Raw genomic sequence first — 21284 nt, 5'->3', positions numbered from 1 at the left:
CGCTTCTGATGACACCTCTTGGGCTCCTGGGGAGCCTGCCATTGGTTAGCAATCATGCTGGGTGTTTGTTGCAGAACCACGGGGCTTCCTGCTGCTCTGGGTGCCCCCTGGCACGGAGCCTGGCCCAGTCTTGCAGAAGTTAGGACCTTGCAGAAGTTAGCTTCTCACTCTCACTCAGATCGGTGCTCTTCCCACCAAAGTGCACAACACTAGAGTTTAGGAGTAATCCCAGCAATCCCCCCAGCCACCAGTGACCAAGAAGGAACAGAACAGAGCAGAATGGAAATGGCTCGAGGCGTCATAGGTCAGCCACCCACCTGCTCACTGGTACGTACAGGACTGTTTGGGCTGCCCCGCTCCCTGTCTCCGGTGCCCGCCCCAGCCTCCCTCATAGCCCCACCCTCTTTCTCCCCCTTCAACCTGGAGCTGCTCTCTACTCTGCCCAGTCCTTTTTTTTTTTTTTTTTTTTTTTTAGAGAGAGAGAGATTGAGAGAGTGTGTGAGAGGGGGAGGGGGCAGAGGCAAAGGGGAGAGACAGAGTCCCAAGCAGGCTCCATGCTCAGTGCGGAGCCCGACGCAGGGTCCGACCCCACAACCCTGGGACCATGACCTGAACCAAAATCGAGAGTCAGACGCTCAACCGACTGAGCCATCCAGGTGCCCCTACTCTGTTCTGTCTTTAAGTCTCTCAGGAAGACTTGCTATTCTTCTTTATACGTGACAGCACGTGGCTGTCCTTACATCTCCTAGTCATTCTATTACCCGTCTTGTCTTTATTCTGAATCACCGAGTGAAAAACCTTTGTCCCCGAATGTGAAGAAAGCAATTTCCAAGAGCACTTTTTCTCAGCCCTCTCAGCAGACAGTTAGAGTCTGTCCCTAACACACAAAGAAAGGAAGAGGAAAAGGAGAAAGGAGCAGAGGATGGGGTGGTAGAGAAAAAAAAGGCACAGTGGGGGTGGAGGAGAGAGAAGTAGGCCGACCCCTGCCTGCTACAAAAACCCATGCTGTGGTTTTCAAAGACCATATATACCAGCCGTGAAGGTGTGAGCAGTGACGGAAGTGGGAGACGCCCGAGGAGCAAGTCAGGGGCTGAGGCTCCATCAAAGTGCCTTCACCAGAGCCCCCGGCCTACGAGCAAGAAAGAAGGACGTCAGTCCGGAGGTAATAAGGCCCGCTGGGGACCCGGGGTCCAGGAGCAGGGATGGGACAGTTGACAGAACTGCTCACGTAAGGACAGGCTCCTGGTGGGGTCCCTGAGAAACCCTGATTTTTGAAATGTCCTTTACCCTCGGGAGCCTGGGAAACAGAAGTGTTACTCGGTGCCAGCTGGGCCACCATGCTCGCCCTTCCCCTGCAGGCTTTCAGGGGTACGGGACCCATTCTGGCACCTCAAGTGAGAAAGAACCGTACTGTGTGTTCATGGCAGGGAAATCTGGGCGAGCTCCTTGAAGCAACTGTACGCGAGGGAGCCTCTCCTGTGGTCCTGGAGCCTCTAGGCCACTGTCTTTTGTTCAGTGCTCACAGGTGATGAGTGACAAAGGGTCGTTCTCACCAAGAAAAAGGAGGTGGTTACTAGAGGAAGTTACCAAGTTTTGGATCAACTCTCCTCCGAATCCCTCAAAGCCCGGCCTAGGACAAGCCTCTGGGCTCCTTGGTCCTTGTAAGGCACCCCGGAGGGAACTTCACACTGCAGATGTTTGCTCTGGGGGTAACACCAACAGGAGGGGGCTTCAGGCCAACTGGCATGTTTTGGAGAGTCAACTTGGGAATTTCAGGGTGAAAATAATGGTTTAGAAACAGTTTCCCTTCGGGCTCCTGGGTGGCTCAGTCGGTGAGCATCAAACTCTTGATTTCTGCTCAGGTCATGATCCCAGGACCGTGAGCTCAAGTTGAGTCTGGGTCCATGCTGAGTATGGAACCTGCTGAAGATTCTCTTTCTTTCTCTCTCTTTCTCTCTCTCTCTCCTTCTGACCCTCTCCCCTGCTTGAGCTCTCTCTCTCTCTCTCTCTCTCTCTCAAATTAAATAAATAAATATTTTTCCTCCAAGTTCCAAAGTTATGCACTTTAGTGGAAGACATTTCACTCCAAAATCAGGAGAGCTGGTTGCCTCAGTTTCCCTAACGGCAAAATGAGGAGCCTGTTCTACAGGAATTCTTAACTGGGGGGGGTCCATTCATGGGATTCCTGAATCTGGGAGAAACATTATTTATTTCCACCAGTCTCTAGCTGAAAGTTAGCCTTTGCTTCGATTATGAATGTCAGCAACGAGCCTCGACAGAATTTGCCATCAACAGAAATCAGAAATATTTTCACATCTCATTACAATTGTCATGGATTTCTCAAAATGTTGCCTACACTCATCACTACTATGAAGTTATGATGGTTACTGATGGTTACCGGCTGGGTGTGCCCAGGAGGTTAAGAGCCACAAGCCTGAGAAAGCAGGCAACTGCTCCAGGGCCTCCTAATATGCTAACCTCAGTGTATTTACTAATCTGTTTCTAGTTTAAGGAAGTCGGGGTTGAGGTGGATGAAATCCCATCTCTGGGTCTGGGGGCATTCTCAGCTTCGTGGGAGAGTTGCAAACAAGTATTTGTGAGGCTGATTGCTAACCTTCCAGCCCCTCTGAGAGGTCAGATCTGGGCTTTAGCAGCAAAGAGAAGAGCCTCTTCCTTACCGTCGCGTCCCCATCAGCGACAGTCCCCACGCCCCAGAAAACCTCGGGCACAGATTCATGCATCATTTAATTATCGCAACATTTCGCAGAAGGGAGTTTTAAACACAAGAGGAATGAACGGCTGGGCAAGGTTAGTAACGCGCCGGAGGCCACAGGAAGCTTGGATTGGAATCTGGGACTTCACGTGCCCCCACCTTACAAGGTCGGGGGCCAGAAGGGTGCTTACCTCCGGAGGCGCATCCTCCGCATCCACAGGCCCTGGGCAGCCAGCATAGTTCAGGGGGCCCAGGGAAGGCTGAAAGTTGAGGATGCCATCCTCACCTGTCACCCTTGCCGATTCCGGGGCTTGCCCAGAGAGTCCCATTTCCCTGTCCACCATCTCTTCCCGCTGTGGAGGGCCAGTTGCTGTTCTAGCACAGGCTGCGCCCCCAGGACCCACCGGACGCGACCTTGCACCCCCTACACCTCTCCCAGTAGTTCAGGGTTTCCGCGGGTGGCAGCACGCTCTGCCTCGCGCCCCGGCGGCTCACGGGCCTTCCCTGTTCCATCTGGAAAGCAGCGCCCTCTAGCGGTCAGAGTGCAGAAGCGGCTGTTGCCTACCCCGCCGGGCCCTGCCCGCGTCACGCCGGCGTGCCCCCCCTCCGGGCACCAAGGTCACCTACACCAAGGGCATCCTTTCCCCCATGGCCCCCACCCGTCCCGGCCCTCTTGAACCGCCCACGATAGACTTACACTCTCTGCTCCAGCTCGGCCCTAGGCACCGCGAGGCCCAGCCACAGGGAAAAGCCTGGCGCCTGCCAGCCGGCCCGCCAGTCTGCAGCTCTCTTCTTGGAAGCAGTCCCTACCCTGCCCCCTCCCATCCCACTGCACCAGTCCCTCAGGAAACACGCCTAGAGAAGGAACATGACCTTCTCAACATCTCACAGCTAATGCAGAGCCCGGATTGGAGGCCAAATCTCCCCAGCCCTCACCACCGGCTCCCCAAAGTCAGCAACCATCTGTCAAGGCCTAACTGCACTCCCTTCTTGCAGCCTTTCCAGACCCCTCGTTCAGAATTTCTCTTTTCCTATTCCTTGATATACTTTATGACCTTATTATTGTCATCAAAGCCCTCCTTGGATTGCAGCTGTTCCTGAATGGCTAGATAGCTGTGAGAAGAGGGACAAAGGACATGAGAAAGACTCACATACCTTGGGAATTAGAATCCTAGCTCCTTTACTTAGAAGCAGTGATTTTAAGCTACTCAGAGTGCCTCTCTAAGCTTCCATATGCTTAGTAAAAGTGACAGATTTTTAAATAACCATAATAGCTGTGTTTTAGAAGAACTGAACACAATTGTGTATGTGGATGTTGCATGGGACACTGTAAATTGCCCCCAATATGAGGAAGCATAAAAATAATCATAGCTAACATTTACTGAGCCCTTACTCTATGCCAGCCACTATACTGGCATTATACCAGGTAACTAGTTTACATGGTTGCCTCCTTTAACCCCAACAACAGCCCTGGGAAGAGAATATTAGCACCATTTTATAGCTCAGTAAGCTGTTTTTCAGAGAGGTTAGGAAATTTGCCTAACATCACACAGCTAGCTAGTAAGTGTCAAAGCCAGATTATAGACCTGTCCTTCTGACTAAAGGCTGCATAGAACCACTAGGACAGTCTGCCTCGGTTTTAATGATCTCTCTGTGCTCTATGGTGCCTGACACATCAGAGGTGTTCAGTGTTTGTCAAATATGCCCATTTATTTATTAAGGGCTGAGCACAGTTCCTGTCCCAGGAGCCTAAGAAACTTGCCTGTCACACAACTAGTAAGTTTTGGATCCGGTCTTAGATACAAGCAGTCTGGCCCCAGAGCCCATGCATTTTTTTTTTTTAATGTTTATTTATTTTTGAGAGAGAAAGAGACAGCGCGTGAGTGGGGTGGGGGTGCAGAGAGAGACACACACAGAATCCAAAACAGGCTCCAGGCTTTGAGCTGTTAGCACATAGCCTGATGTGGGGCTTGAACCCACAAACTGTGAGATCATGACCTGAGCCAAAGTCGGACGCCTAACTGACTGAGCCACCTAGATGCCTCCAGAGTCTATGCTTTTAACTACAAACCTAGGCTAAATGAGTAATTGCAATCCTTCTTTATCTTCCTTTTCAAATCAGATGTTACTTTGTAGCTAGACACAAAAGCATGTCACTAAATGTTTCAATGTTTTGCTTCAAGAGTCAACCAGACATCCTGATGAAGACATAGAACAGCATGAAAGTATAACAACACAGGACAGGGAACAAGAGGTCAGGGCTAGGGCAGCAGCACTGGGGGCCAGACCACTGGGATTTTATTAGGATCGTGGCACATTAATAGAGAAGTATAGAGAAAATCAACAATTGTCTTTATTTAGATTTTCTTTTGCTAACAGCACTTCACAGTTTTTATCCTATAGATCCTAATACAATCTTGCTACATTTTAAATTCCTGGGAATTTTATGGGATTTTTGTTGTTGTTGCTATGAGTGGCATTTCTACTTCTATCATATTTTCTGACTAGCAGTTGTATCCAGGAAATATTTATAATTTTATGTATTTATTTTGTATCTGATTAAATTTTATGTTATATGTTTATTATTTTATGTTAATTATAAATACATAATACTCTATACTATGGATATGCCATAATTTATTCAACCATTCTCTGACCGATGGGTGTTTACCTTTTTTCTAGTTTTTTGGCATTGTAAATACTATTGCAGCAAATATCCTTAAACATATATTCCATCACACTCATGTTTTTATTTCTATAAGCAGAGCCAAAAGTCCAGGGTATATTTTCACCCAGGGTGAACTATTGTACGTATTTCCTAAGACTCTCAGTAGAATCAGATTTATTTATTTTTAATGGTTATCTATTTTTGAGAGAGAGAGAGAGAGAGAGAGAGAGCGTGTGCGTGCACATGAGTGGGGGAGGGGCAGAGAGAGAAGGGGGACAGAGGATCCAAAGTGGGCTCTGTGCTGACAGCAGAAAGCCCAATGCAGGGCTCAAACTCACGAACCACAAGTTCACGAGCTGAGCCAGAGTCGGAAGTTCAACGGACTGAGCCACCCAGGCACCCTGAATTGGATTTATTGATCATTTTCATTTGTGCTCATCTGTTGGGTGGTAATTCTGAAATTCTGGACTCTGACCTTTTTTTTTTTTATTTTTTTTAATGTTTATTTTTGACACAGAGAGAGACAGAGCATGAGTGGGGGAGGGGCAGAGAAAGAGGGAGACACAGAATTCGAAGCAGGCTCCAGGCTCTGAGCTGTCAGCACAGAGCCCGATGCAGGGCTCGAACCCACAGACCGTGAGATCATGACCCGAGCTGAAGTCGGATGCTCAGCCGACTGAGCCACCCAGGTGCCCCTGGACTCTGAACTTTTAAAACTTTGCACTTCCCTGTTAAGACTGAACAACTTTTCATTACATTTCCTATTTTGTGAACTGCCTATTCAGATATTCCCTGAATATCTGTTGTTTCTAATATTCTTTCATTGTTTCTAATATTCTTAATTCTCTTGGGTTTTCCAAATGCAAGTCACATCAGGGGCGCCTGGGTGGCTCAGTCAGTCGAGTGTCTGACTTTGGCTCAAGTCATGATCTCCCAGTTTGTGGGTTTGAGTCCTGCATCGGGTTCTGTGCTGACATCTCAGAGCCTGGAGCCTGCTTCAGATTCTGTGTATCTCTCTGCCCCTCCCCTGCTCATACTCTCTCTCTCTCTCTCTCTCTCTCTCAAAAATAAACATTAAAAAAAAAAGTTACATCAAGTGGAAATATTTTGCCTCAAGATTTCCAGTATTTATACCCTTAACTTTATTCTCTTGTCTAAATGCAATGACTAATGTTCCCAGAAAAATAGAAAATAATAAAGGTAATAGGGAGCACCTTTGCCTTTCTCCTAATCTTAATAGAAATGATCTTATATTTTACCATTAAATATGATTCTAGAATTTTATTTGAGATATATATTTCTCCATTATGTTGAATAATACTCAACTGTCACCATTTTCCTTAGAGTTTTCATGGGAATGAATATGAGATTTTATCAGAATATTGACTTTCTTCTTTGATTTATTAACATAGTAACTGATATTAATAGATTTCCTAATATTGAATCATCCAAGAATTTCTAAGATAAATTCCACTCCATTTGTCATGGTGTGTTACATTTTTAATATCCTGCTTGATTGATTTGCTAACGTTTTATTTAGGATTTTACACGAATGTTCATATAAGTCAGATTGGTCTGCAGTCTTCTTTAGGCTTTAATGTTTTGGTGTTAGTAACAAGAAATGAGATTTCCTTCTTTTTCTATGCTATCAGTTTGAACAACATCAAAATATCTCAAAGAATTTATTTATAAACTATCCAAAGTAGTGCTTTCTGGAAAGATAGTACCAAATAATTTTCTGTTTCTTCCATGGTCATTGGGCCCTTTAGGTTTCCTCTATTTTTCTGAGTCAATTTGGCCATTTGTATTTTCATAGAAAATTATTTATTTCAACCAGATTTTCTAACTCTTCAGCTTAAGGTAATACAAAAATATCCCTTTTCATTTTTAGTTCCAATTACATTTATGATTTTTTTCTTCTTTCTTATTCCTAATTTTCACTTTCCTCCATTTTCCCTTTATTCCATTAGTTTATTTTCATTTTATTTTATTGTGGTTTCCCCTTATAGGGCTATAAGCTGGAATTTAAAGGATGATTAAGAGTTTATCAGGCAGAGGGGCAGCTGGGTGACTCAGTCAGTTGAGCATCTGACTTTTGGTTTTGGCTCAGGTCATGAGCTCATGGTTTGTGAGATCATGCTCTGCACTGACAGTGTGGAGCCTGCTTGGGATTCTCTCTCTTCCTCTCTGTCTCTCAAAATAAATAAATAAACTTTTTTTTTTTTAGTTAAAAAAAAAAAAAAGAGGGGCATCTGGGTGGCTCAGTCATTTGGGCATCCAACTTCAGCTCAGGTCACGATCTCATGGTTCATGAGTTTGAGCTAACCAGAGCCTGGAGCCTGCTTCAGATTCTGTGTCTCCCTCTCTGCCCCTCCTCACTTGTACTCTTCTCTCAAAAATGAATAAATATTAAAAAAAAATGAAATGAAAAAAAGAGTTTCTCAGGCAGAGACAGAAAGGAAGGCATCTCCGAAAGAGTAGACAAAATGGGCAGAAATCTGCAGGTTTGAAATAGCTTAGGGTATTCAGTGAATTGTATCTTGGGTCGGCTAGGATGGTGATTCAGGGGTGGGAGGAGGAAGCACCAGACTAGGAAGGAATCCCACCAGGGAGTGTCATTCTACCTCTACCTCATCTTTGCAGCATGTCCTCAGGACCCAAATGCCTGATGGGAACACCTCATTGGCCCAACCCCAGCTTTCGGAGGGTAGGAAGAAAGTGTATCTGGTCCTTTGGGCTCCTGAAGAGAGAGCATCGGAGCTCTACTTTCTATGAGGACTCACAGGGAGGTACTGAGAGGAGAAAAGAGAGGGAGGCTGGTTCCACCAGAAGATACTACTGGGTAGCCAGAAGAATGATAAATATCAACTGTGTGGAGTCACTGAGATCTTTTAACTGGGGAGAATGCCACATTCAGATCTGTGTTGCTGAGGCTTGTTTTTCAATATTTTGAAGTAGACAGCCACCTCATTATACAGGTGAGGGACGGGCCAGGTGAGGACCTGAGACAAGCCCGAGAGCACAGAATCATCAAGAGTTGGGATCAGAGTGCCACCAAGTTTTCTAGGTTTAGGAAAATTTAAGAAACACTCTGAAGGAAAGAAATGCAAAGTATCTTTACCTGAAAAGAGGAGGTAATGGTATCTGTGAAGATTAAAATGATTCAATGCATAGGGGGCACCTGGGTGGCTCAGTTAAGCGTCCTACTTCAGCTCAGGTCATGATGTCGCAGACCCCTACAGTTACAGTGGCTTGTTCCTTGTCCTCAATTTCATTTCTGAAATTTTTCACAATATACTGTTTTGGTTCAGTTTGGGGTTTTTTGACATGAGGATACTTTTTCTTAGCTAGGATGAGAGGATATAAACGGTAAAACAATAAAAATATTGGAAGAAAACTGTAAGTCCAACCTGAGGGAAACTTCTTAATACAGGAAACAGAGAACTTAAAAGATAGATGCACTGTATTTAACTACACACAAACGTGAATTTTCCTGATGGAAAGAAACATCATATCAGAAGATAAACAATGAATTGGGAGAAAATATTTGTTAAAACAAAAAAGTCAGGTTACTATCTCTAACAGAGAAAAAACTGATTTTTTAAAAAGGTGATTTTGAAAAACATGCAGAAAAAATGAACAGGCAATTCATAGAAGAGGAAATACTATTGACCAATAAATGTATGAGGAGATCCTCCCCCTCACTAGATATGGAAATGCAAAATAAAACAACAGTGAGATCTAACTTTTTAGATCTCAAATTGATCCAATTCATCAAATTGGAAAAAATATGACAGTATCCAGTGCTGACAAGCACACTCTTGAACATCTGAGTTTCAACCATATCTTTGGAGAGCAATCTGATAATATATAGCAGAAAAAAAATTAAAAAAAAATTTTTTTTAATTTTTTACAGAGAGAGAGAAAGAGACAGAGCATGAGCAGGGGAGGGGCAGAGAGAGAGAGAGACACAGAATCCAAAGCAGGCTCCAGGCTCTGAGCTGTCAGCACAGGGCCTGACACAGGGCTCGAAATCACAGACCGTGAGATCATGACCTGAGTGAAGTTGGACGCTCAACCGACTCAGCCACCCAGGCGTCCAGCAGAAAAAATTTTAACGTTCATATTCGTTGACCCAGTAATCCAACTTAATTTAGAAAAAAGTATTCTGACGATAGAGCCTTTAGTGTCTCCCTGTATAGGTGTCTTACCTCTTTTGTCCTCTCTCCTCTCCAGCATACCTCACTTGATAAACTATCTCATTTCCCAGCCAGCTGGACCCTCATGCCCAAGCCTTCTTCCACCTGACTTAAGCCAACTTAAGCTAGTGCCTGGAACAGGGAGATGGTCTTGGAGCCCGGAAGGCCTTGTCTAGGAATCCCCATGTGCTTTCAGGAAATCGAGGCCAAGGACATCACTGGAGCCAACGTTTGCTTTGAGTTTCTGCAGCTGCTGACAACGTGCCAGACCCTGATGGCACCTGGCAGAGGCTGCTTGGTCCTGGCCATTCTGCTGGCAATGGTGGACATCCGACTTGGTGGTGAGGACAGCCCACCCCCAGATCCCCAGAGCAGAGACAGCCATCAGGGAAAATCCCGTACTCGTGAGAAGGAATGGATCCCAAGATTTTTTTCTCTGGTGGGGAAGAAAAGAACCCACTGCCTCTTGACACTAGTGAAAGGGCAAAAACATAGTTTCATGTTTTTTGTTAAAACGAATACTGTTGCCCACCCCATCAGACATTCTGCCCCTGTGTGTTGCTATGTGTTGCTGAGAGCCTGGTAATCTGGACCTCAACCGAAGATTCTTTCAGCATCTTACACATTTCCAACTTTATGAATCCCGGGTTTGAGACTCAGATACTACAATATGTGTCAAGTATATAACCCATTTAACCCCCATGTACCTCAGTTTATAAAATGGGAACAACACATGTGTCTAGGGCTATACCGAGGATTAGATGTATACAAAAGTACTTTTAGTAAAGGTCCTATGCAAGTTCCATTTGGAGAGTAGAAATAAAATAGAAGTCATTTCTGAATTAATGAATAACTGGGATTGCAGGTCTCCCTCAGATAGGGGTATAGGCTGTAGACTACTCGTCTAAGGGGTGGTATTTAATGTCTGTTAGCCTCCACGTCTGCTCAACATTTCTCTGTGAATGAATTAGTCGGCCATGTATACCCGGCCTCCTGGGCCTAATTCCTCCCCCTTCCCCTTCCAGGGTGCTTGCACATCCTCAGCTCATTTTCCCAGGATGGAAAGCAATTAAGCTTGATCTGTACTTTGCGGCATACAAAAGAAGAGGCTGAGGGTGCTATAGTGTTTTTGTGCAAGGACAGGTCTTCGGGCTGTTTCCCTGAGACCAGCCTGCGGCAACTGAGACTTCGACGGGATCCCAGGGAAGATGGCATCAGCGAAAGATCATCTCAGTTGGTGTTCACCATAAACCATGCCACACCATCGGACAGCGGGACCTACCAGTGTTGTGCCACAAGCCAGAGGCCAGATATGCGCCTTCAGGGCCACTTTTTCTCTGTTTTAGTCACAGGTAAGCTCTGATCTCCCAAATGCCACCAGATGAGATAGTAAGCAGGGTCGGCGGCTGGAGCCAGAAGTAGTTACTTCGGGTCCTGGGTAGGAGTCTCCTTGGGGGAAGAGTCTTTCCCATGACTCGGTCATTTCCCACCAGTCCCACCAGCAAATGCCACCTCTCCTCAAAGCATGGATACAAAAGTGGTCTCATTTTGTCTTTAATTTTAAAAATCTTACTGAGGTAAGCCATTCAATTTTGAGTGACGCTGAGACTGAGTCACAAGAAGGTAAAGCAAATCGTTCAATTTGTCTCACTGACCAGTGCCAGTAGAAGCAGATAGAGGTCTGGAATTTAGGCTTCTTGGTTCTGATTCAGAGATCTCTCACAAATGTGGTTCTATTTCTAAATATAGGCACTGAGCCTTCAGGCTGTGATAGATATGGATTTTAGATAAAACGGATGGTTGTCTTAAGAGCATTAGTTTTAAGATCTTAGTTTTAAGAAACAGAAACCCACTCAAGCTGCCATAGGTTAAAAGGAAAAAAACAATAAAACAGGAAGCATAGCTGGCATTTATGAGTTTTGTTTCTGGAATCAGACACCAGAAATCCAACAGAACTTAAAAAGAGTTACGATCTCAATGTCTCTGGGGCAGCAAGGCCTCTCATCTCTGCATATTTCCTTCATTTTGTGCATACTCCCCTATTCTGTTACTACTTTGACAAAACCTAAATATGGTTACTCCAGCCTCAGCTTTATATATGACTTCCTCATATACCCCGCAGTGCGTGACTCTGTGTTTCTATATTCCGAAAGGAGCAAGCCTTCAAAACTGAGAATTATGTTCTTTTTAAAATTTATTTATTTTGAGAGAGAGAAAGAGCAAGCAGGGGAGGGGTAGAAAGAGAGGGAGAGAATCCCAAGCAGGCTCCATGCTGTCAGCACAGAGTCTGAGGCAGGGCTTGAACTCATGAACTGTGAGATCATGATCTGAACCGAAACCAAAAGTCGGACGCTTCACTGACTGAGTCACCCAGGCACCCCGACAATTATGTTCTAATTGGAATTGTATACCCAACCAAACTACCAATCAAATGTGAGGAAAGAATAAAGACAGACATGCAATGACTGGAAAAGAAAAAAAAAGCCATCAATGTGATCTTAAGAAGCCACCAGAGGTCTGCTTCAAAAAAACAGGAAAGTAAATAGGTAGAGTGGATAAAATGGGATCCAGGAAAGTAAGGACTCTAATAGGGAAAAGAGATAAGGAAACCCTGGAATGGAAAAGGGCCAAAACAGGCAATTAGTCCAAAAGGAACAAGAGAAAGGGGACTCTGGAAGATGTATAGTGGGTAAAAATTGAATTGATAGGTCTTCTTTCTGAAGGCCTGTGATGGATTGGATGAAGGATTAAAGACACAGATATGGAAAATTTTGCCTGGTTAAAAAAAATTAAAGTCATCATTATCTCCAGGGAAAACACTAAATTTTACAAAAGGAAGCCTAATCATGGCACACAACTTGGCTCTGTAATAGGTAACATTTACAGAAACCAGATCATCTAAAAATTAATTTAACTAAAATGTGTAATATAATGATTTGTGAAAGATGCAGAAATGGGGAAGGAGGTAGAGGTTTAAGAGAAACATATCCTCATCTTCTTTAACAGAAAATCAATAACGTCTAAACTTTATCATCAAGAAGTGGCAATATAAGCACACTATTTCAGAATATGGTGAATGAAACAGCTCAGAGTTGACAGTGCAACCACTATTCTCTAGGGAATAAGCATAGGAAGACTAAAGGACACTGTTATTATGCTCTATGAACTTTCAAGTACTATCTTATGTTTTAACTTTAAGAAAAATAGAAATAAATTACTTCCCTCCCAAATAAAAACCCAGCCTGGAACCTTTTAACAAATGCTTTCATCATCTCCTATGGTTAGCAGTTAACCCACATTTTCTACTGCAGTCTAGACTAATTTAGAGTTTCTTCCTTGCTTCCTGGTACCTTCCTCTCTGACCCTGCTTCCAGTCAGCCCCCCTTACCAAACTCCCAATCTCTATCAGCTTCTGTGACTCTGTACTTCCCAGGTTTCCTACCTGTACGTTCTCTCTTCGTCTGTCACTATTTCCTCCTCCCACCTCTCAAACGTGTGAATTCATTCCCTCAGACTCACTCCTCACCTCTTCGATCTTTGTGCTCTCTCCTAAGTTCTCATACCCTCCTGATTTTAACCTGCACCTCCCTGCAAACCGACCCATGAATCAATTTCTCCAGCTCTAACTTCTTTCCTAAGTTTCAATTTAATGTTTTCACTGACAACTGTCCCGCTTGCCATCTCCTCACACTCAACCTGAGACCCTACTTCTGCCCATGATTTACAGTTGAAATCTTGGTGCCTTTTTTCTCTTCCCCATCCAGTCAGTTACTAAATACTACTAGTTCTTTCCTACTTTCATTCCTTTCTTCCCAAAGGGGTTTTCCAAGTCTTCATCATCTCACACTGAAAATATTCCAAGTCTCCTGACAAGCCCCTTGAAATCCGAGTGTGTCTCGTTCATCTTTATTTCTCCTCCCACATCCTACCTCTGGACCTGGAACCGAGCCGTTACCTAATAGTCCATCAACTCTAAATACCATCTGTCTTCAATCCACATTGCCATCTGATCTCTTTCTAAAATGCTAATTTGTACATGCCACACCACTATTCACAGAGCGTTAAGGGCTTTCCAGTGTCTACGGGACGATGTCTGAATCACTTTTGCCTGGTATTGGACACTCTATACAATTTCATTCTACCATTTATGTGAATCCTGTTCCAGCTGATTTTACTAGTGGAAACTCCTCTGTCGTTCTTCTCATACTTGTCCTGTTGATTGTGCATCCCACAGGCACAGTGCTAAGCTTGCAGAACCCAATCGGAGCAGAAAAGCCCTTCTCCTTAGAAGCTAATCTATGTAGTCTATAACCTAGTCACGTTCTCCTAATACACCCTAAGCATTTCTACTTGTGATGGCTGTGAGATAAAATGCCTTTCTCATCCTCTCGGTTTATTTGAGTATTAGTGTCAGCACATATGGATGCTCACCAAATGCAGAGATGAGGTTCCTTTTGGAGGGTGAAACAAAGCTGGACAGGTAACATAGTGTCTGTAAACACTGTCTACCATTTACTGAGTGCTTACTGTGTGCCAGGCATTGCGCTGAATGATAGATCAATTCTTTCGATCTTCATGGCCTTTTTGAGGTTGGGCCTAATCTTGTCACGTGAAAAGTCAGGCTCAAAGCTAATCTGGGTAAGTTCATTCAGCTAGTAAATGGCAGATAAAAACCCAGATCTATTCCAAAGCCCAAGATTTTAACTTCTGCTAAACTGCTTGACACACTCCAGAAGATAGTTTTTAAATGAGATTTGGGGGCAATAAGCCCAAGGTGACTAAGCTATGTTAGCTGTCTAACAAGACTCGGGCGCTTGCGTGGCTCAGTCGGTTAGGCGTCTGACTTTGGCTCAGGTCATGATCTCACGGTTCATGAGCCCGAGCCCCATGTCGGGCTCTGTGCTGACAGCTAAGGGCCTGGAGCCTGCTTCGGATCCTGTGTCTCCCTCTCTCTCTCTGCCCCTCTTCAGCTTGCACTCTCTCTCTCAAAAATAAACAAACATTAAAACATTTTTTAAGAAAATAAGACAGATTTTAAAAGGTACAATCAAGGGGCACCTGGGTGGCTCAGTTAAAAAACGTCTGACTCTTGGGGCGCCTGGGTGGCTCAGTCGGCTGAGCGTCTGACTTCGGCTCAGGTCACGATGTCGCGGTCCGTGAGTTCGAGCCCGTCGGGCTCTGGGCTGATGGCTCAGAGCCTGGAGCCTGCTTCCGATTCTGTGTCTCCCTCTCTCTCTGCCCCTCCCCCATTCATGCTCTGTCTCTCTCAGTCTCAAAAATAAATAAACGTTAAAAAAAAAATTAAAAAAAAAAAAGTCTGACTCTTGATTTTGGCTCAGGTCATGATCTCAATGGTTTGTGAGTTGGAGCCCTGCATCAGGCTGTGTACTGACGGCACAGAGCCTGCTTGGGTTTCTCTCTCCCTCTCTCTGCCCCTCCCCTGCTCATGCTCTCTCTCTCTCTCAAAATAAATAAAATAAACATGAAACAAAATAATAAAGTTCCTTTAAGGTAGGCCTGTTTGTATCCCCAGTGTGACACACAGTAGATTCTGTATCAGTTCACTGCTGCTTAATTAAGTAAATCATCATCACTACCCATAAATGTTAAAAAATATTTATTTGGGGAATAAATTGTGCTGAGAGCTATCCTTGGAGATAAAACAAACAAACAAACAACAAAAAACCAAAACCAAAACCAACAAAAAAAAAAACCCAACCGTCCTGAGATGATGCAAAAGGAGGTATTAATGATTTCTGAAACCCTCACCTGATCCACTGATTCTCTTTTGAACCAGAGGCAGGGAACTACACAGTCAAAGGATTGAAGCAAAGAAGACACCTCGAGTTCACTCACAGTCAAGGCACTCCCAGTTCAGGCTTCCTGCAAAAGGTCTGGGTGATGCTGGCCACTAGCCTGCTGGCCCTTCAAGGTATGTTCAGAAGAGCCTGAAGCACCTACAATGAGGGTGCTACACCTTTGACACCTGGAGTATCCTCCAGGAGGTGATGGGTGGAAAGGGAGACTAGAGTGGGAGACTGAAATGCTGCTCAAGCCCTGGCCATCCACAGGAAACCATCGAACCAACACGAGGGCAAAACTGGTCCAAAGGGACTCAAGACTTCATATTACCCAGAGGAAGATGGATGAAACACATTTTCCACTGGATAGGAGGTCAGACCTGTTAGGAAAGAAAGCTTGTAGGAGAGGCAAATAAATAAATACAGCTGCCTCTCCCCATTGGACCAACAGCAGGCTACAAGTAAAGGCAAGAGGTATTTACCTATTAGGTGAAGAACAAGGCAAGAGACAGACTGGGTCTGGAGGTGGGTTGTAGAAGTGCAGCTCCTTGGCAAAGGGTGATGGGCAGAGTATATAAACACTTGGAACTGAGTCCCCTGCAGATCACAAATTTCCCTATTAGGTAACAGAGACTGGAACTCATGATTTGCCATTACATTTTTGTACAATCGGCACTGATGCAGGATTTTGCCTGTCCTTGGCATTCCTAATTCCATTTTATTTAAGCTTTCCTCAAATCAATAACTACCACAGTTCGTGTGCCGCCAGAATGTAAGCTCTATAAATGCAAGGACTTTTGTCTCATTTACCCCAACAAAGACAGTACCAGGCACATAGTAAGCTCTTAATAAATTTTTTTAAAAGAAAACTCGTATGATGGGTTAGGTTTTACATATGGGGATTCTAACCTCATCTCATTCTTCCGGGCAAACATTCCCTGATCAAGAAACAGGCACAAAGAGATTGTTTCTCCGGTTCATGGGAATTAACACAGGACCTTCTCACTCTAAAACCGTGTGCTCTCAGTAATTACCTACTATATGCTAAGCACCTTCTCTCTCTCCTTTACCACCCTCCCCATTCTGAGATTGCCTCCTCCCGTTTCCAGAAAGAGGACCACCTAGAACTCCCTACTCCAGTCCCTTAACTGCAAAATAGCAAAAGACCTTATCTGTGATCCTTGGCAAGGAGTTGCCAAATGGAAGCCTGTGACAGTTGTCAAGAGGAAACTGGTGAATATCAAGCAGTCTGACCCTTTAGACCGAATTCTTTACTGAATCTAAATTCCCTCAGATGGTCAGGCTACTCTGTCAGTAAAATAAATGTCATTTCTTCATAAATAAAAACTCTGAAAAGGAAATTGCAATCTATGACCGCTTACCACCTTTGACTTCCAAGTTATGCTAGAGCAAAGAATCTGCTTTCCCCCTTTCCAATCGGGTGTTAAGAATGAACTTTTGATAGTTGGTGCCTTTTATCTTTCTCCCCCCAACTCAAGACCTAGCAGAACTACGGAAGAGGCACTGTTCAGGAGGCATCCTTTTGGACACACGTTTTCTCAGGTCCAAAGAGATCACGCAGATCAAGTTACCATCTTACACATGATCGAAACGATGATGAGGGAGTTCCCTGGATCTCTGGGCCTCCCTCCGCTCATGAAACCACCTTCAGTGAGTGTCCCTCTCCTAACACTGTGCCAGCCTTTGGTGCTACACATGGAGAATCCACCTGCAACTTTTTGAGTGGCACTGATTTCTTCTTTGATTGCCCTACTTTCCTGCAAAGAAACCTCAAAGGTTGGCATCCTCCCCACTTCCACCAAAACCAGCCAGATTTGCTAGAGGACGCAAGTGCAATGTTAGCAATAAGATACAACTCATATAACCCCTTCCTTCTTTCCTTTCCATTCCCTCCTGAGTCACAAGGACCAAATAATGAATTACATCGGGTATCTAAGTTGTGTGGCAGTAATACCAACTTTCTTTTTTCTTCCTACAGCTTTGTAAGCCTGTGCCAGAAACTTAAAAAAAAGTTACAGCAAGATTAGCCTGACTCTGTAGCTTGCTGCCTTTCACATTGCCACATACAGAGAAGAAGACAGCACAGGGAAAGAGATGCTAAATACGCCAAGAATCTGGGGAATAGAAGGTGGGGCAAATGAGCATATTCCTTGACCTGCTCTCCTCACCACCAGATCAAAGCTTTCTTCCCACCCTGTCACCAGTTAAAAGAACAGCTGTTACAAAAGTGGATGGTGTACAGTTCTCACTCAAATATTGGATAAGTATGTGTGGTTTTGTGCCCAAGAAAAACGTTTTCCTTCCCCCTCCTCCAACACAGTAAACAAGGAAGCCAAACAAAATGAGAACACCAACTTTTTTGGAAGAGATTTTTATTTGACACTAGAAAGAAGAGAGAAGAAACAGGCAAAGATAGGTAGGAGAAGAAAGCCAGAGCCAGTGACTGACTCAGCACGAAACCAAGGAAATGAAGAGACCCTGGCATTGGGCAGAACCCCCCCCCCCCCCCCGTGCAGCTGAAGGAAGAAACAGCTGTGTGCCAAGCCGCAACACGGAGCATAAGTGCCCAGCTTCAACCATGTTTTTGTCCATCTCTTTGGTCACATCTCTTTCCTTTTAAATAAATGCCCAAAGCAATATTTGCAGCCTTCTCTTTTCTCCTAAAGTCACAAATCCTCTTGTCTTTCTCTCTGGACAGATGACCTCTTGTCCTAGTTAAGCAAGGAGTGAGAGAAGGAGTTGGGGGGATGGCAGGATATTCCTGACAGGAGAAACTTTGTTAATAAACAGATAGGAACACAGACAATTTAACTGGAGCTAAATGGGAAGCCATCAAAAGCAAACAGACACCTTACCTGTGATCCTTGGCCAGGACCTGCCAAATGTGGGAGCTACGGTTTGTGGGAAGAGGGAGAGAAAAGGCTGAAAAAGATGGGTTAGACCCTTATTAGTGATGGCTTGACCCTCAAACTAAGTAAGGATTTTGGATTTTGTGCCTTATGGAGGTAAAAAGAGTAGGCATGGAGTCAAAACATCTGGATTCAAACTCTGGCTTTGCAATGTACCAGCTCTGGGTCCTTGGGCCAATGAAATTTTGATATGCTATTTGTTTACTTATCTGTAAATGGGATCTTGCCTACCCTATCTTCTGTTTCCACAGGATCGCTCTGAGGTTCAAATGAGATTCTGGATTTTAAACCTAAAGCCATTTGAATACGGACTCCAAAGTCTCCAAAGCTTTCTCCATTATATTATGTTCACTTTAATCTTTCTCTACCGGTTTTATGTATGTTCTGTGTTTCTAAATTTTAAGCTCACATGGATGACATCTTTTGCTTTTTACTATTCAAAGAATCTTCTGAAATTTCTCAATATTACACAATCACTGGAAATTTCACAAAGAAGCTATGGAAAAAGTTTCACCCATTTTGCTATACTAATATAGGTCACACATAAATATCTGCAAAAGGATACATGATTGCTGCAAAAGCTTGTCAAGACATTCAAGAACATTAGACTATTAGCTCTGACTTGAACTAAGCAGAATAAGTAAAGCAACAGTAAGTTAAAAGTCTCATTTCTAAAGAATTTGTTTTGTTTATTCTGCTTATCTAAAGATTTGGTTAAAATGGAAATGTGAAATACTTCTATCTTGCCTTCAAAAATTATCGATACCACTGATTTCAAATAAGCCTACAAATTTCCATCCATGAATAGGTCGTTTTCTGAACACACATCTTAACCTCAATCTATAGGAGTGATTCACAACCCATGCATGGAATGTGAACCTCTGTGAGGCCACGGAATTATTACAAGGAATCTACTTCAGCATTACCTTCACTCTGAATAAATAATACTAGCTTACAAATATTTATATACTATATTTCAACTGGATATAGATTATGGTGTTACTAATAAAGACAAACTGATTTAAAAGCATTACCGAGGGGCGTCTGGCTGGCTTGGTCAGAACAGCATATGACTTTTGATCTCGGGGTTGTGAGTTCAAGCCCCACATGGCGTGTAGAGATTACTTAAATTTAAAAAAATTTACTGAAAAATACTAAAAAAAAATAAAAGCATTACTGAAATCACAGCAGCTTTTGTTATGTATTTTTTCATTAAAAAATCCTAAAAATACAACAATCATCTTGTTATGAGGAGTCTAATAATTTTTGGACCCTAAAATTGGTACATCTTATTAGAAAAGGTAAAGAACCACAATCCTACACCCCATGACTCACAAATACGCAGCTGAAACAGGAAAGGCAACAAACATATAGACTCTACGTCCGTGGATACCAACTAAGTGCAATTTGGCAAAACGTTATAAAGTTTGTATGTATATAATCTTAGAGTTGAATGACTATAATTCCATGTATCTGGCAAGTATGAGAAATCAAAACCTCATAATGTCCTTTGGATAAGACAAGGGTTCTAAGTGGATCCTAGAAAATATCTCCACTGTACACAGTCTCCTTTAAACCCTTGGAGCAGCCCTGTGCTTCCCAGGCTGAGTGCTAAGACGCTGACATTACTATAAGCTATACTTTCCCCCCACAGGATGGCCACTTGTGATATATTCCCTCAAGTTCCTGCCTCAGAACTTACGTGAGAATCATTCTGGAAACTCTCCATATGAGTATGCTTCCTGGGGTGCCTGGATGGCTCAGATGGTTGAGTGTCTGACTCTTGATTTTGGCTCAGGTCATGATGCCAGGGTCATGGGATCGAGCCTTGCTTCGGGCTCCACACTCAGTGTGGAGTGTTAGGATTCTCTCTCTCTCTCTATTTCTCTGCCCCTCTCTCCCACTCGTACTCTCTCTAAAAAGTAAAATCAAAAAACAAGTGTAGAATTATTTAAAAAAAAAAAAAAAAAAAAGAGTATGCTCTTCCGCTAGTCCCCAAACTCCCAAATCCCTGTTGGTTTATTCTGGTAAAAAGCACTCATCTTCCCATGTCCCTACTTCAGAAGCCAAAGAGGGCTTTCCCTCTCATCCGACTATCTATTTACCAGCCCTGCTCCTTCTCCTAACATCTGTCTTCCTTCACAGATGTCAGTGGCCTTTCTAGATCAGCTCTAAAAACTCTGAACAAGGAGGGCACCTGTTGGGATGAGCACTGGGTGTTGTATGGAAACCAATTTCACAATAAATTGCATATTTAAAATAATAATAATAAAAAAAAACTCTGAACAGCCCCTCCTTTCCAAAAACCCCAAAGGCTGTTTTGTTGTTGTTTAAAACCAGACACAGGGGCACCTGGTTGGCTCAGTCGGTTAAGCGTCCGACTTCGGCTCAGGTCATGATCTCACAGTCCGTGAGTTCGAGCCCCGCATCGGGCTCTGTGCTGACAGCTCAGAGCCTGGAGCCCATTTCAGATTCTGTGTCTCCCTCTCTCTCTGCCCCTCCCCTGTTCATGCTCTGTCTCTGTCTCAAAAATAAATAAACATTAAAAAAAAAATTAAAAATAAAAAACAAAACCAGACACAAGCTATGATTCCCTCTTGATTAGTTTTTGTTAAGACGGACATATTTATAATTTGTATTCCTTGAGGAAAAGAGCATGTGGACACCAGGGAGAAAGAAACTGAAGCATGCAGAAGGTCAAGAGAAGTCAATTTTGTATCAATAATGTATTTAAAAAAACTAAAACTAAAAATCAATAGAAAATTATATTTGTGTTCAACTAATTATACTACAGAAGCAGAGAATGATGAATACTCTTTCCTCAAAGCCATTTTTCCCCTCAACACTTGATGTCTGCCCAAGCCAAACAGTGCCCCACAGCAGAGAACTATGGAAATGCAAGGGTCTGAGGTATGTACAGTGAGAGAACTGGAGTGTGAGGCCCCAGCCCTCTGCTGTACCTCCTAACTTGAC

The 21284-nt window shown here is 43.7% G+C and overlaps 1 protein-coding gene across 5 annotated transcripts; it reads left to right on the top strand.

The window, feature by feature from the left end:
- Window positions 1–81: 81 nt before the first annotated feature.
- Window positions 82–17909, top strand: CD160 (CD160 molecule). Of its 5 annotated transcripts, none has more exons than XM_047084676.1 (5): window positions 82–327; window positions 9777–9921; window positions 10606–10932; window positions 15378–15512; window positions 17381–17909. In XM_047084676.1, exons 1-5 carry the CDS (start codon window positions 280–282, stop codon window positions 17386–17388), a joined length of 663 nt encoding a protein of 220 aa, XP_046940632.1. In that variant the 5' UTR covers window positions 82–279; the 3' UTR covers window positions 17389–17909. The 5 variants fall into 5 exon arrangements, with proteins under 5 accessions (XP_046940632.1, XP_046940633.1, XP_046940631.1 ...); XM_047084675.1 differs by lacking the exon at window positions 82–327 and adding an exon at window positions 1081–1162 and having other exon boundaries at window positions 9652–9921; XM_047084678.1 differs by lacking the exon at window positions 82–327 and adding an exon at window positions 1086–1162.
- The last annotated feature ends 3375 nt before the right edge of the window (window positions 17910–21284 follow it).

This window comes from Lynx rufus, unplaced genomic scaffold (genome assembly GCF_022079265.1).
Source record: "Lynx rufus isolate CCGP_SWC_20201006 ecotype Redwood Valley unplaced genomic scaffold, mLynRuf1.p SCAF_2, whole genome shotgun sequence".
In the NCBI taxonomy this organism is placed as follows: Eukaryota; Metazoa; Chordata; class Mammalia; order Carnivora; family Felidae; genus Lynx; species Lynx rufus.
Note: the sequence above shows the minus strand (reverse complement) of the source record. Positions and strands in the feature narration are given on the sequence as shown.

Bases quoted from the DNA above. Each gene is read 5' to 3' on its own strand.
- CD160 (XM_047084675.1), top strand. From the start codon at position 9,726: ATGGTCTTGGAGCCCGGAAGGCCTTGTCTAGGAATCCCCATGTGCTTT. The intron at 9,922-10,605 runs GTGAGGACAGCC...TTCCCCTTCCAG, and splicing joins GGTGGACATCCGACTTGGTG to GGTGCTTGCACATCCTCAGC. The intron at 10,933-15,377 runs GTAAGCTCTGAT...CTTTTGAACCAG, and splicing joins TTTCTCTGTTTTAGTCACAG to AGGCAGGGAACTACACAGTC.